Here is a 14,185-nt window from a genome sequence, read left to right on the forward strand (position 1 = left end):
TCTCCCTCTCTCCCTCATTAGTCTAGCAATCTCCCTCATGTCACCTAGCCCACATTACACTGTTACAACATAGTTACCTCCCCTCCTGCATTCTGCAGGAGACTCCATGACATATCAGAAATCTCCCTCTCTCCCTCATTAGTCTAGCAATCTCCCTCATGTCAGCTAGCCCACATTACACTGTTACATCATAGTTACCTCCCCTCCTGCATTCTGCAGGAGACTCCCTTACATAGCAACAATCTCCCTCTCTCCCTCATTAGTCTAGCAATCTCCCTCATGTCACCTAGCCCAGATTATACTGTTACATCATAGTTACCTCCCCTCCCGCATTCTGCAGGAGACTCCCTGACATATCAGAAATCTCCCTCTCTCCCTCATTAGTCTAGCAATCTCCCTCATGTCAGCTAGCACACATTACACTGTTACATCATAGTTACCTCCCCTCCTGCATTCTGCAGGAGACTCCCTGACATAGCAGCAATCTCCCTCTCTCCCTCATTAGCCAAGCAATCTCCCTCATGTCACCTAGCCCACATTACACTGTTACATCATAGTTACCTCCCCTCCTGCATTCTGCAGGAGACTCCCTGACATAGCAGCAATCTCCCTCTCTCCCTCATTAGCCAAGCAATCTCCCTCATGTCACCTAGCCCACATTACACTGTTACATCATAGTTACCTCCCCTCCGGCATTCTGCAGGTGACTCACTGCCATAGCAACAATCTCCCTCTCTCCCTCATTAGTCTAGCAATCTCCCTCATGTCAGCTAACCCACATTACACTGTTACATCATAGTTACCTCCCGTCCTGCATTCTGCAGGAGACTCCCTGACATAGCAACAATCTCCCTCTCTCCCATCATTAGTCTAGCTATCTCCCTCATGTCACCTAGCCCACATTACACTGTTATATCATAGTTACCTCCCCTCCGGCATTCTGCAGGTGACTCCCTGCCATAGCAACAATCTCCCTCTCTCCCTCATTAGCCTAGCAATCTCCCTCATGTCACCTAGCCCACATTACACTGTTACATCATAGTTACCTCCCCTCCTACAATCTGCAGGTGACTCTCTGACATAGCAACAATCTCCCTCTCTCCATCATTAGTCTAGCAATCTCCCTCATGTCACCTAGCCCACATTACAGTGTTACATCATAGTTACCTCCCCTCCTGCATTCTGCAGGAGACTCCCTGACATAGCAGCAATCTCCCTCTCTCCCACATTAGTATAGCAATCTCCCTCATGTCACCTAGCCCACATTACACTGTTACATTTTTGGCGAAAAAAGGAATGAGAGATCGATACATTTATATTGAATCATCAGCGCCATTTCCCAGCACTTTACCAAGTATAGTATCTCTTACTAACTGCTTTGGGGATCATCTACATTTGGATATAATTCATTTTAAGAGAATCCTCTCTGATGTAGAAGTACACACCAACGCTTCTAGGTGCCACATTCACAGTCTCTTTTCACAATCTCTCCATATATGGAACTAGCTACGCCCTTTGGGTGGAGCATGATACGCCCCCTCAATGTGGCGCTGATCACATTGTGAATACCAACTATAATCTCTCTGAAACTTGTTTTCAAAAGTAGGCAAGTATGATGTATCCTGTGACCCAGCCTAGTAAAGAGTTACATACTGTACATATTCTTTACCACACACAGGACTTGTCTATGGACACAGATCTTATAGCTGCAAATGGGAAGAAGGTGAAAGCCCTGGATATATTCGCCTATGCTCTGCAGTACTTCAAAGAACAGGCTCTAAAGGTGAGAATGAGCAACGGTCTGCAGAGTATACACTGCAAGTGCCCTTGGAGCAGCTTTCTGTCCCCCAATTATATGAATAGGCTCTGTATATACTGTATCTGTCCCCCAATTATATGTGTAGGCTCTGTATATACTGTATCCGTCCCCCAATTATATGAGTAGGCTCTGTATATACTGTATCTGTCCCCCAATTATATGTGTAGGCTCTGTATATACTGTATCCGTCCCCCAATTATATGTGTAGGCTCTGTATATAATGTATCTGTCCCCCAATTATATGTATAGGCTCTGTATATACTGTACCTGTCCCCCAATTATATGTATAGGCTCTGTATATACTGTATTGTCCAGTAGAAGCCAGCTGGGGAATATGCAGAGGAGAAGAAAATGCATTACCAGTCCAAGTCCTAGCCAGGTTCCCAGCATTACCAGTCCTAGCCAGGTTCCCAGCATTACCAGTCCTAGCCAGGTTCCCAGCATTACCAGTCCAAGTCCTAGCCAGGTTCCCAACATTACCAGTCCTAGCCAGGTTCCCAGCATTACCAGTCCAAGTCCTAGCCAGGTTCCCAGCATTACCAGTCCTAGCCAGGTTCCCAGCATTACCAGTCCAAGTCCTAGCCAGGTTCCCAGCATTACCAGTCTAAGCCAGGTTCCCAGCATTACCAGTCCTAGCCAGTTTCCCAGCATTACCGTTCCGAGCCAGGTTCCCAGCATTACCAGTCCTAGCCAGGTTCTCAGCATTACCAGTCCTAGCCAGGTTCTCAGCATTACCAGTCCTAGTCCTAGCCAGGTTCCCTGCATTACCGGTCCCAGTCCTAGCCAGGTTCCCTGCATTACCAGTCCTAGACAGGTTCCCAGCATTACCAGTCCTAGCAAGGTTCCCAGAATTACCAGTCCAAGTCCTAGCCAGGTTCCCAGCATTACCAGTCCTAGCCAGCTTCCCAGCATTACCAGTCATCCTAGCTAGGTTCCCAGCATTACCTTTACTAGCCAGGTTCTCAGCATTACAAGTCCTAGCCAGGTTCACAGCATTAACAGTCCTAGCCAGGTTCCCAGCATTACCAGTCCTAGCCAGGTTCTCAGCATTACCAGTCCTAGCCAGGTTCTCAGCATTACCAGTCCTAGCCAGGTTCTCAGCATTACCAGTCCTAGCCAGGTTCCCAGCATTACCAGTCCTAGCCAGGTTCCCAGCATTACCAGTCCAAGTCCTAGCCAGGTTCCCAGCATTACCAGTCTAAGCCAGGTTCCCAGCATTACCAGTCCTAGCCAGTTTCCCAGCATTACCGTTCCGAGCCAGGTTCCCAGCATTACCAGTCCTAGCCAGGTTCTCAGCATTACCAGTCCTAGCCAGGTTCTCAGCATTACCAGTCCTAGTCCTAGCCAGGTTCCCTGCATTACCGGTCCCAGTCCTAGCCAGGTTCCCTGCATTACCAGTCCTAGACAGGTTCCCAGCATTACCAGTCCTAGCAAGGTTCCCAGAATTACCAGTCCAAGTCCTAGCCAGGTTCCCAGCATTACCAGTCCTAGCCAGCTTCCCAGCATTACCAGTCATCCTAGCTAGGTTCCCAGCATTACCTTTACTAGCCAGGTTCTCAGCATTACAAGTCCTAGCCAGGTTCACAGCATTAACAGTCCTAGCCAGGTTCCCAGCATTACCAGTCCTAGCCAGGTTCTCAGCATTACCAGTCCTAGCCAGGTTCTCAGCATTACCAGTCCTAGCCAGGTTCTCAGCATTACCAGTCCTAGCCAGGTTCTCAGCATTACCAGTCCTAGCCTGGTTCTCAGCATTACCAGTCCTAGCCAGGTTCCCAACATTACCAGTCCTTGCCAGGTTCCCAGCATTACCAGTCCTAGCCAGCTTCTCAGCATTACCAGTCCTAGTCCTAGCCAGGTTCCCTGCATTACCAGTCCTAGCCAGGTTCTCAGCATTACCAGTCCTAGCCAGGTTCTCAGCATTACCAGTCCTAGTCCTAGCCAGGTTCCCTTCATTACCGGTCCTAGCCAGGTTCTCAGCATTACCAGTCCTAGCCAGGTTCCCTGCATTACCGGTCCTAGTCCTAGCCAGGTTCCCTGCATTACCGGTCCTAGCCAGGTTCCCTGCATTAACATTCCTAGCCAGGTTCCCAGCATTACCTGTCCTAGACAGGTTCCCAGCATTACCAGTCCTAGACAGGTTCCCAGCATTACCTGTCCTAGCTAGGTTCCCAGCATTACCAGTCCTAGACAGGTTCCCAGCATTACCAGTCCTAGACAGGTTCCCAGCATTACCTGTCCTAGCTAGGTTCCCAGCATTACCTGTCCTACCTAGGTTCCCAGCATTACCAGTCCTAGACAGGTTCCCAGCATTACCTGTCCTAGCTAGGTTCCCAGCATTACCAGTTCTAGCCAGGTTCCCAGCATTACCAGTCCTTGCCAGGTTCCCAGCATTACCAGTCCTAGCCAGCTTCTCAGCATTACCAGTCCTAGTCCTAGCCAGGTTCCCTGCATTACCGATCCTAGCCAGGTTCTCAGCATTACCAGTCCTAGCCAGGTTCTCAGCATTACCAGTCCTAGTCCTAGCCAGGTTCCCTGCATTACCGGTCCTAGCCAGGTTCCCTGCATTACCAGTCCTAGCCAGGTTCCCAGCATTACCAGTCCTAGCCAGGTTCCCAGCATTACCAGTCCTAGACAGGTTCCCAGCATTACCTGTCCTAGCTAGGTTCCCAGCATTACCTGTCCTAGCTAGGTTCCCAGCATTACCAGTCCTAGTTAGGTTCCCAGCATTACCAGTCCTAGACAGGTTCCCAGCATTACCTGTCCTAGCTAGGTTCCCAGCATTACCAGTTCTAGCCATGTTCCCTGCATTACCTGTCCTAGCTAGGTTCCCATCATTACCAGTCCTAGACAGGTTCCCAGCATTACCTCTCCTAGCTAGGTTCCCAGCATTACCAGTTCTAGCCAGGTTCCCAGCATTACCAGTCCTAGTTAGGTTCCCAGCATTACCAGTCCTAGACAGGTTCCCAGCATTACCTGTCCTAGCTAGGTTCCCATCATTACCAGTCCTAGACAGGTTCCCAGCATTACCTCTCCTAGCTAGGTTCCCAGCATTACCAGTTCTAGCCAGGTTCCCAGCATTACCAGTCCTAGTTAGGTTCCCAGCATTACCAGTCCTAGAACGGTTCCCAGCATTACCGGTCCTAGCCAGGTTCTCAGCATTACCATTCCTAGCCAGGTTCTCAGCATTACCTGTCCTAGTCCTAGCCAGGTTCCCTGCACGACCGGTCCTAGCCAGGTTCCCAGCATTACCAGTCCTAGTCCTAGCCAGGTTCCCAGCATTACCGTTACTAGCCAGGTTCTCAGCATTACCATTCCTAACCAGGTTCCCAGCAATACCAGTCCTAGCCAGGTTCCCAGCATTACCAGTCCTAGCCAGGTTCTAAGCATTACCAGTCCTAGTCCTAGCCAGGTTCCCTGCATTACCATTCCTAGCCAGGTTCCCAGCATTACCAGTCCTAGCCAGGTTCCCAGCATTACCAATCCCAGCCAGGTTCCCAGCATTACCAGTCCTAGCCAGCATCCCGGCATTACCAGTCCTAGCCAGGTTCCCAGCATTACCGTTCCTAGCCAGGTTCCCAGCATTACCGTTTCTCGCCAGGTTCCCAGCATTACCTGTCCTAACCAGGTTCCCAGCATTACCAGTCCCAGCCAGGTTCCCACCATTACCAGTACCAGCCATTTTCTATTGTGTATGCAACGCGGTTGCGATTGGTGGGCAACTAGGTCGCTGGTGCTATTAGCCGCGTTAGCTAGTTACGGCAAGTTGCCTTTTTCTTTAATTACAGTTAGGATTCTTCAGTTAGATTTTCCTTTTGGCTGTACCATGAGGGGAACCCTGGTTCCTTATCTGTACTTAACACCTGGCTGCACCGGATCTAGGGTGGGCCTAACTCGCCCTTTCAAATGTGGCGGCTACAGGCGAAGCCTAGTTCCTGCAGGAGCTGGTCACCCTACTGGGGGGGGGGGGGTCAACAGAGGCAGTGAAGGATCCCGCTGTGGCTGTTCTGAACAGCAGTCCCGGCATCAGGTGCATACCCAAAACCATAACAGCCAGCCGCTCACCATGTAATGATTCCCCAGTGTGTGAAGTCTGTGTGTAGCCCAGGACTTACTCAGCAGTTGTGATAGAATCAGGCTGATCAGGGGCGGGCCTGACGTCACATGACTTCCCCTCATGCACCTGGGCACGCCTGTTTATTACCTGATACTCCCAGATAACAGTTGCTCCCCATGTACTGATTCCCCAGTGTGTGCAGTGTGTGCGTAGCCCAGGACTTACTCAGCAGCAGCAGCAATAGAATCAGGGTGATTGGGGGCGGAGCTGAAGTCACATGATATCCCCTCACACAGCTGGCCACGCCCCTCACCATGTAATGATTCCCCAGTGTGTGTGTAGCCCAGAACTTACTCAGTGGCTGTGACAGAATCAGGCTGATCAGGGGTGGAGCTGACATCACATGATATCCCCTCACACACCTGGCCACGCCCATCACCATGTAATGATTCCCCAGTCTGTGTGTAGCCCAGGACTTACTCAGCAGCTGTGATAGAATCAGGCTGATCAGGGCGGAGCTGATGTCACGTGACTTCCCCTCACACACCTGGCCACGCCTGTGTATTCCCTGACACTCCCAGATAACAGCCGCTCAACATGTAATGATTCCCCAGTGTGTGCAGTCTGTGCGTAGCCCAGGACTTACTCAGCGGCTGTGATAGAATCAGGCTGATCGGGGGCGGAGCTGATGTCACATGACTTCCCCTCACACACCTGGCCACGCCTGCGTATTACCTGACACTCCCAGATAACAGCCACTCACCATGTTATGGTTCCCCAGTGTGTGCAGTCTGTGCGTAGCCCAGGACTTGCTCAGCAGCTGTGATAGAATCAGGCTGATCGGGGGCAGAGCTGATATCACATGACTTCCCCTCACACACCTGGCCACGCCTGCGTATTACCTGACACTCCCAGATAACAGCCGCTCTCCATGTAATGATTCCCCAGTGTGTGCAGTCTGTGCGTAGCCCAGGACTTACTCAGCGGCTGTGATAGAATCAGGCTGATAGGGGGGTGGAGCGAACATCACATGACTTCCCCTCATACACCTGGCCACACCTGCGTATTACCTGACACTCCCAGATAACAGCCACTCACCATGTTATGGTTCCCCAGTGTGTGCAGTCTGTGCGTAGCCCAGGACTTGCTCAGCAGCTGTGATAGAATCAGGCTGATCGGGGGCGGAGCTGACGTCACATGACTTCCCCTCACACACCTGGCCACGCCTGCGTATTACCTGACACTCCCAGATAACAGCCGCTCTCCATGTAATGATTCCCCAGTGTGTGACGTAGCCCAGGACTTACTCAGCGGCTGCGATATAATCAGGCTGATCGGGGGCGGAGCTGATGTCACATGACTTCCCCTCACACACCTGGCCACACCTGCGTATTACGTGACACTTCCAGATAACAGTCTTGTGTTGCCCTGGGGTCACTCAGCTGCACCATTTTTGGGGTGCCCTGTGCCCTAGATTTGTACCCCGCAAAATGTTAGGGACTTGCCCGACTAATAAGGTCACCTGGTCGCGGTGGGCAAGCCGTTACTTATGGCCATAACTAAGCGAAGAACCTTGCTAAAAATGCAAAATTTTATTGCAAAAATTTTGAAATTGGGAGTTTAATTTGTGCACCTGCACCTTTGACTTTGTATGCAGTTCTACTGAAAGGTCTCCGCAGGGTCGCACCTCTCAATTGGTGTGCACCCCAGGACCCCACCCCTGTATATCTAATGCCGTGTATTTCCATACACATTAGAAGGCCAGAGACCCCTTCTGCGCCTGGTGGTAGCACCCACGCCCACCTGTCCTATATATTGGTTTTAATTAGGTTCCTGACATTTCTTAGACTGCATGCAGAGCAAGGTGGGACCTGCACAAATGTTTAATGGATTATCAGATGGGGGGGTGCATTTCTGGGTTGTGGGCCCCCCTGGACTGGTGTGGCAGTTTGGCCTCAGGAGCAACACAAATTAACACTTATTTTCATTTTCACTTTCATCCCTATTGTGTGTTTTATTTCAATGTAATTCATTTCTAACCTTTACCTCTCACTACTTCACCTCTCACTACTTTATCTCTAATTTTTTTACCTCTCACTTACTTATCCCTGCTATCTTTTAGCAGCCTCTCTCACTAACCTATCCTCACTTTGTTTCACTATATATTTCTTTCAGTCTTGTGTTGCCCTGGGGTCACTCAGCTGCACCATTTTTGGGGTGCCCTGTGCCCTAGATTTGTACCCCGCAAAATGTTAGGGACTTGCCCGACTAATGAGGTCACCTGGTCGCGGTGGGCAAGCCGTTACTTATGGCCATAACTAAGCGAAGAACCTCGCTAAAAATGCAAAATTTTATTGCAAAAATTTTGAAATTGGGAGTTTAATTTGTGCACCTGCACCTTTGACTTTGTATGCAGTTCTACTGAAAGGTCTCCGCAGGGTCGCACCTCTCAATTGGTGTGCACCCCAGGACCCCACCCCTATTACCTGACACTCCCAGATAACAGCCGCTCACCATGTAATGATTCCCCAGTTAGTGCAGTCTGTGCGTAGCCCAGGACTTACTCAGCGTCTGCGATAGAATCAGGCTGATCGGGGGCGGAGCTGATGTCACATGACTTTCCCTCACACACCTGGCCACGCCTGCGTATCACCTGACACTCCCAGATAACAGCCGCTCACCATGTAATGATTCCCCAGTTTGTGCAGTGTGTGTGTGTAGCCCAGGACTTACTCAGCAGCTGCGATAGAATCAGGCTGATCGGGGGCGGAGCTGATGTCACATGACTTCCCCTCACACACCTGGCCATGCCTGCGTATTACCTGACACTCCCAGATAACAGCCGCTCCCCATGTAATGATTCCCCAGTGTGTGCAGTGTGTGCGTAGCCCAGGACTTACTCAGCGGCTGTGATAGAATCAGGCTGATCCGGGTCGGAGCTGACATCACATGACTTCCCCTCACACACCTGGCCACACCTGTATTATCCCTGACACTCCCAGATAACAGTCGCTCACCATGTAATGATTCCCCAGTGTGTGCAGTCTGTGCGTAGCCCAGGACTTACTCAGCGGCTGTGATAGAATCAGGCTGATCGGGGGCGGAGCTGACGTCACATGACTTCCCCTCACACACCTGGCCACGCCTGCGTATTACCTGACACTCCCAGATAACAGCCGCTCACCATGTAATGATTCCCCAGTGTGTGCAGTGTGTGTGTAGCCCAGGACTTACTCAGCAGCTGTGATAGAATCAGGCTGATCGGGGGCGGAGCTGACATCACATGACTTCCCCTCACACACCTGGCCACGCCTGCGTATTACCTGACACTCCCAGATAACAGCCGCTCACCATGTAATGATTCCCCAGTGTGTGCAGTCTGTGCGTAGCCCAGGACTTACTCAGCGGCTGTGATAGAATCAGGCTGATCGGGGGCGGAGCTGATGTCACATGACTTCCCCTCACACACCTGGCCACGCCTGCATTATCCCTGACACTCCCAGATAACAGCCGCTGACCATGTAATGATTCCCCAGTGTGTGCGTAGCCCAGGACTTACTCAGCGGCTGCGATATAATCAGGCTGATCGGGGGCGGAGCTGATGTCACATGACTTCCCCTCACACACCTGGCCACCCCTGCGTATTACCTGACACTCCCAGATAACAGCCGCTCACTATGTAATGATTCCCCAGTGTGTGCAGTCTGTGCGTAGCCCAGGACTTACTCAGCGGCTGTGATAGAATCAGGCTGATAGGGGGCGGAGCTGGCATCACATGACTTCCCCTCACACAACCCCAGCACCTGTCATCATAGTACAGTTGCTGTGTGCATAGTCGCGCCTGTGTGTGGCGCGAACCAGGAGAAGCAGCAGCACCAGCGGCAGGGGGAGGCAGAATAGCGGCCAGCTGTAACCCCCCTCCTTCCAAAAGGTACGAATTGCCACTGCTGTACCGTGTCAGAACCTTGCTCACTGTGTGAAAATTTTATTTATATACACATTGTGTGCAGCTGGGAATCAGGCATTGTCCCCGGGGCTCGAGGTCTGCAGGGGCCCTTAGCATTGTCATCCTTTACTGTTAACTCTTGTGTTTCAGGAGCTGAGTGACCAGGCGGGAGCAGAGATGGATAACAGTGAGGTGAGATGGGTAATTACTGTGCCCGCCATCTGGAAGCAGCAGGCAAAGCAATTCATGAGGCAAGCAGCGTACAAGGTGATCTACTCTCTGTTACTATATTGCCATATGAAGAAATATCACTGCATATCACTTCCACTGCATCCAACTGACAGCCACTGCATATCACTTCCACTGCATTCAACTTATATCCACTGGATATCACTTCCACTGCATCCAACATACATCCACTGCATATTACTTCCACTGCATTCAACTGAGAGCCACTGCATATTCCTTCCAGTGCACCCAAATTACATATACTGCATATAACTTCCACTGCATCCAACATACATCCACTGCATATCACTTCCAATGCACCCAACTGACAGCCACTACATATCACTTCCAGTGCATCCAAATTACGTCCACTGCATATAACTTTCACTGCATCCAACATACATCCACTGCATATCACTTCCACTGCACCCAACTGCCAGCAACTGCATATCACTTCCACTGCATTCAACTTACATCCACTGCATATCACTTCCACTGCACCCAATATACATCCATTGTATATCACTTCCTCTGCACCCAACATACATTCACTGGATATCACTACCACTGCATCCAACATACATCCACTGCATATCACTTCCACTGCACCCAACTGACAGCCACTGCATAGCACTTCCAGTGCACCTAAATTACATCCACTGCATATCACTTCCACTGCATCCAACATACATCCACTGCATATCACTTCCACTGCACCCAACTGACAGCCTCTGCATATCACTTCCAGTGCATCCAAATTACATCCACTGCATATCACTTCCACTGCATCCAACATACATCCACTGCATATCAGTTCCACTGCACCCAACTGACAGCCTCTGCATATCACTTCCAGTGCATCCAAATTACATACACTGCATATCACTTCCACTGCATTCAACTTACATCCACTGCATATCACTTCCACTGCACCCAATATACATCCACTGGATATGACATCCACTGCACCCAACATACATCCACTGGATATCACTTCCACTGCATCCAACATACATCCACTGCATATCACTTCCACTGCACCCAACTGACAGCCACTGCATATCACTTCCACTGCATTCAACTTATATCCACTAGATATCACTTCCACTGCATCCAACATACATCCACTGCATATCACTTCCACTGCACCCAACTGCCAGCAACTGCATATCACTTCCAGTGCATCCAATTTACCACCACTGCATATCACTTCCACTGCACTTAACTGCCAGCCACTGCATATCACTTCCACTGCATTCAACTTACATCCACTCGATATCACTTCCACTGCACCCAACATACTTCCACTGCATATCACTTTCACCGTTTCCAACATACATCCACTGGATATCACTTCCAAGCACCCAACATACATCCACTGGATATCACTTCCACTGCATCCAACATACATCCACTGCATATCACTTCCACGGCACCCAACTGACAGCCACTGCATATCACTTCCAGTGCATCCAAATTACATCCACTGCATATCACTTCCACTACACCCAACTGACAGCCACTGCATATCACTTCCACTGCACCCAACTGACAGCCACTGCATATCACTTCCACTGCATTCAACATATATCCACTGGATATCACTTCCACTTCACCCAACTGACAGCCACTGCATATAACTTCCACTGCATTCAACTTATAGCCACTGTATATCACTTCCACTGCATCCAACATACAACCACTGCATATCACTTACACTGCACCCAACTGACAGCCTCTGCATATCACTTCCAGTGCATTCAACTTACATCCACTGCATATCACTTCCACTGCACCCAACATACATCCATGGCATATCACTTCCACTGCACCAAACTGACAGCCACTGCATATCACTTCCAGTGCATCCAAATTACATCCACTGCATATCACTTCCACTGCATCCAACATACATCCACTGAATATCACTTCCACTGCACCCAACATACATCCACTGGATATCACTTCTACTGCATCCAACATACATCCACTGCATATCACTTCCACTGCACACAACTGGCATCCACTGCATATCACTTCCACTGCACTCAACTGGCAGCCACTGCATATCACTTCCAGTGCATCAAAATTACATCCACTGCATATCACTTCCACTGCATCCAACATACATCCACTGCATATCACTCCCACTGCACTCAATTGACAGCCACTGCATATCACTTCCACTGCATTCAACTTATATCCACTGGATATCACTACCACTGCATCCAACATACATCCACTGCATATCACTTACACTGCACCCAACTGACAGCCTCTGCATATCACTTCCAGTGCATCCAACTTACATCCACTGCATATCACTTCCACCGCATCCAACATACATCCACTGCATATCACTTCCACTGCATCCAACATACATCCATTGCATATCACTTCAACTGCACCCAACTGACAGCCACTGCATATCACTTCCACTACAGTCAACTTACATCTGCTGCATATCACTTTCACTGCACCCAACATACATCCACTACATATAACTTCCACTGCACCCAACTGAAAGCCACTGCATATTACTTCCACTGCACCCAATTGACAGCCACTGCATATCACTTCCACTGCACCCAACTGACAGCCACTGCATATCACTTCCACTGCACCCAACTGACAGCCACTGCATGTCACTTCCACTGCACCTAACTGACAGCCACTGCATGTCACATATAAAGCATCCAACTTAGAGCCACTACATATCACTTCCACTGCATCCAACTTACAACCACTGCATATTATTTCTACTGCATCCAACTTACAGCCACTGCATATCACTTCCACTGCACCCAACGTACAGTCAATGCACACCTTCACCTATATTACAGTACATATAACATCCAACTTACTGCCACTGCATATCACCTACATTACAGTACTGTATATATAACATAAACTGCATATAACTTTCATCACGTGTCATTATACTGCACATACCACATACCACACAGTCACTGCATATCACATACATCACCATAGGCGTATCAATCACCGCCTACTGGGCGTGTCCTTTACTGCCTATTGGGCATCAATTCAAACTAAATAGAAGGTGACTTATTTTTTTACAGTATATGCACTTCAGAATGAATCATTCCTCTCCACAAACAGGGACAGTGCACACCCATTCCACATAATGCCACACACCATAATGCCCATCACACATAATGCCACACACACAGTAATGCCCATTCCACATAATGCATCCCAACATAATGCCCACTACACATAATGCTACACACAGTCATGCCCATTCCACATAATGCATCCCAACATAATGCCCACTACACATAATGCTACACACAGTAATGCCCATTCCACATAATGCATCCCAACATAATGCCCACTACACATAATGCTACACACAGTAATGCCCATTCCACATAATGCCTCCCAACATAATGCCCACTACACATAATGCCACACACAGTAATGTTTATTCCACATAATGCCACACACCGTAATGCCCATTACACATCATGCCAGGGGTTGACAAATATTTGAAAAATAGGGACAGTGAATGCTGAAGGTGCGCACCAAAAATTTCACTGTAATGCCTATTACACATTGTCACATACAAATTACATACTATATCACCTGCCATAATGCCCATTACACGTTATACCAAACACCATAATGGCCATTACACATTAAAACACACACTGTAATGCAGGGGTGGATTGGATACGAAAACTGGCCCGGGAACGATCACAAAGCATCCCGGGGGGAGTGGGGGTGTGCGCACGCTACTGCCCAGGGGAGTGCGCACACTACTGCTAGGGGGGGGGTGTTACTTACCAGGCACCAGTCACCCACAACACCGACAGGCTGAAGACCAGCGGCCGCAGCCTGGTCATATCATAAAAAAGGGCAGGATAGACCAAAACAAATATGGCCACCGCACCGCAGGGCTCATAGCACCAGCCCTGGTAGCACGGTCGGCGGCCCAGTCAGATGGAAAACTGGACCGGCCCACCGGGAAATGGCCAATCCGCACCTGTGTGTGTTTAGTGTTATAGGATGTGGGGTGTGTGTGTTTATGGTTATGGTTACAGGCTGTGGGGTGTGTGTGGTTAGGGTTGTAGGCTGCGGGGTGTGTGTGTGGTTAGGGTTATAAGCTGTGGGG

The 14,185-nt window shown here is 49.6% G+C and overlaps 1 protein-coding gene across 3 annotated transcripts in view; it reads left to right on the plus strand.

The window, feature by feature from the left end:
• The window catches only part of HSPA12A (heat shock protein family A (Hsp70) member 12A), a 310,784-nt gene that overhangs the window by 116,770 nt on the left and 179,829 nt on the right, over positions 1–14,185 (plus strand). For all 3 annotated transcript variants that reach the window (XM_083149953.1, XM_083149955.1, XM_083149952.1), the window contains exons 5-6: positions 1,679–1,783; positions 9,970–10,086. In XM_083149953.1, coding sequence (XP_083006079.1) covers positions 1,679–1,783; positions 9,970–10,086 — 222 coding nt within the window. The remainder of the gene's footprint in view (positions 1–1,678; positions 1,784–9,969; positions 10,087–14,185) is intronic.

Source organism: Crinia signifera, chromosome 6, assembly GCF_055691185.1.
Source record: "Crinia signifera chromosome 6, ASM5569118v1, whole genome shotgun sequence".
In the NCBI taxonomy this organism is placed as follows: domain Eukaryota; kingdom Metazoa; phylum Chordata; class Amphibia; order Anura; family Myobatrachidae; genus Crinia; species Crinia signifera.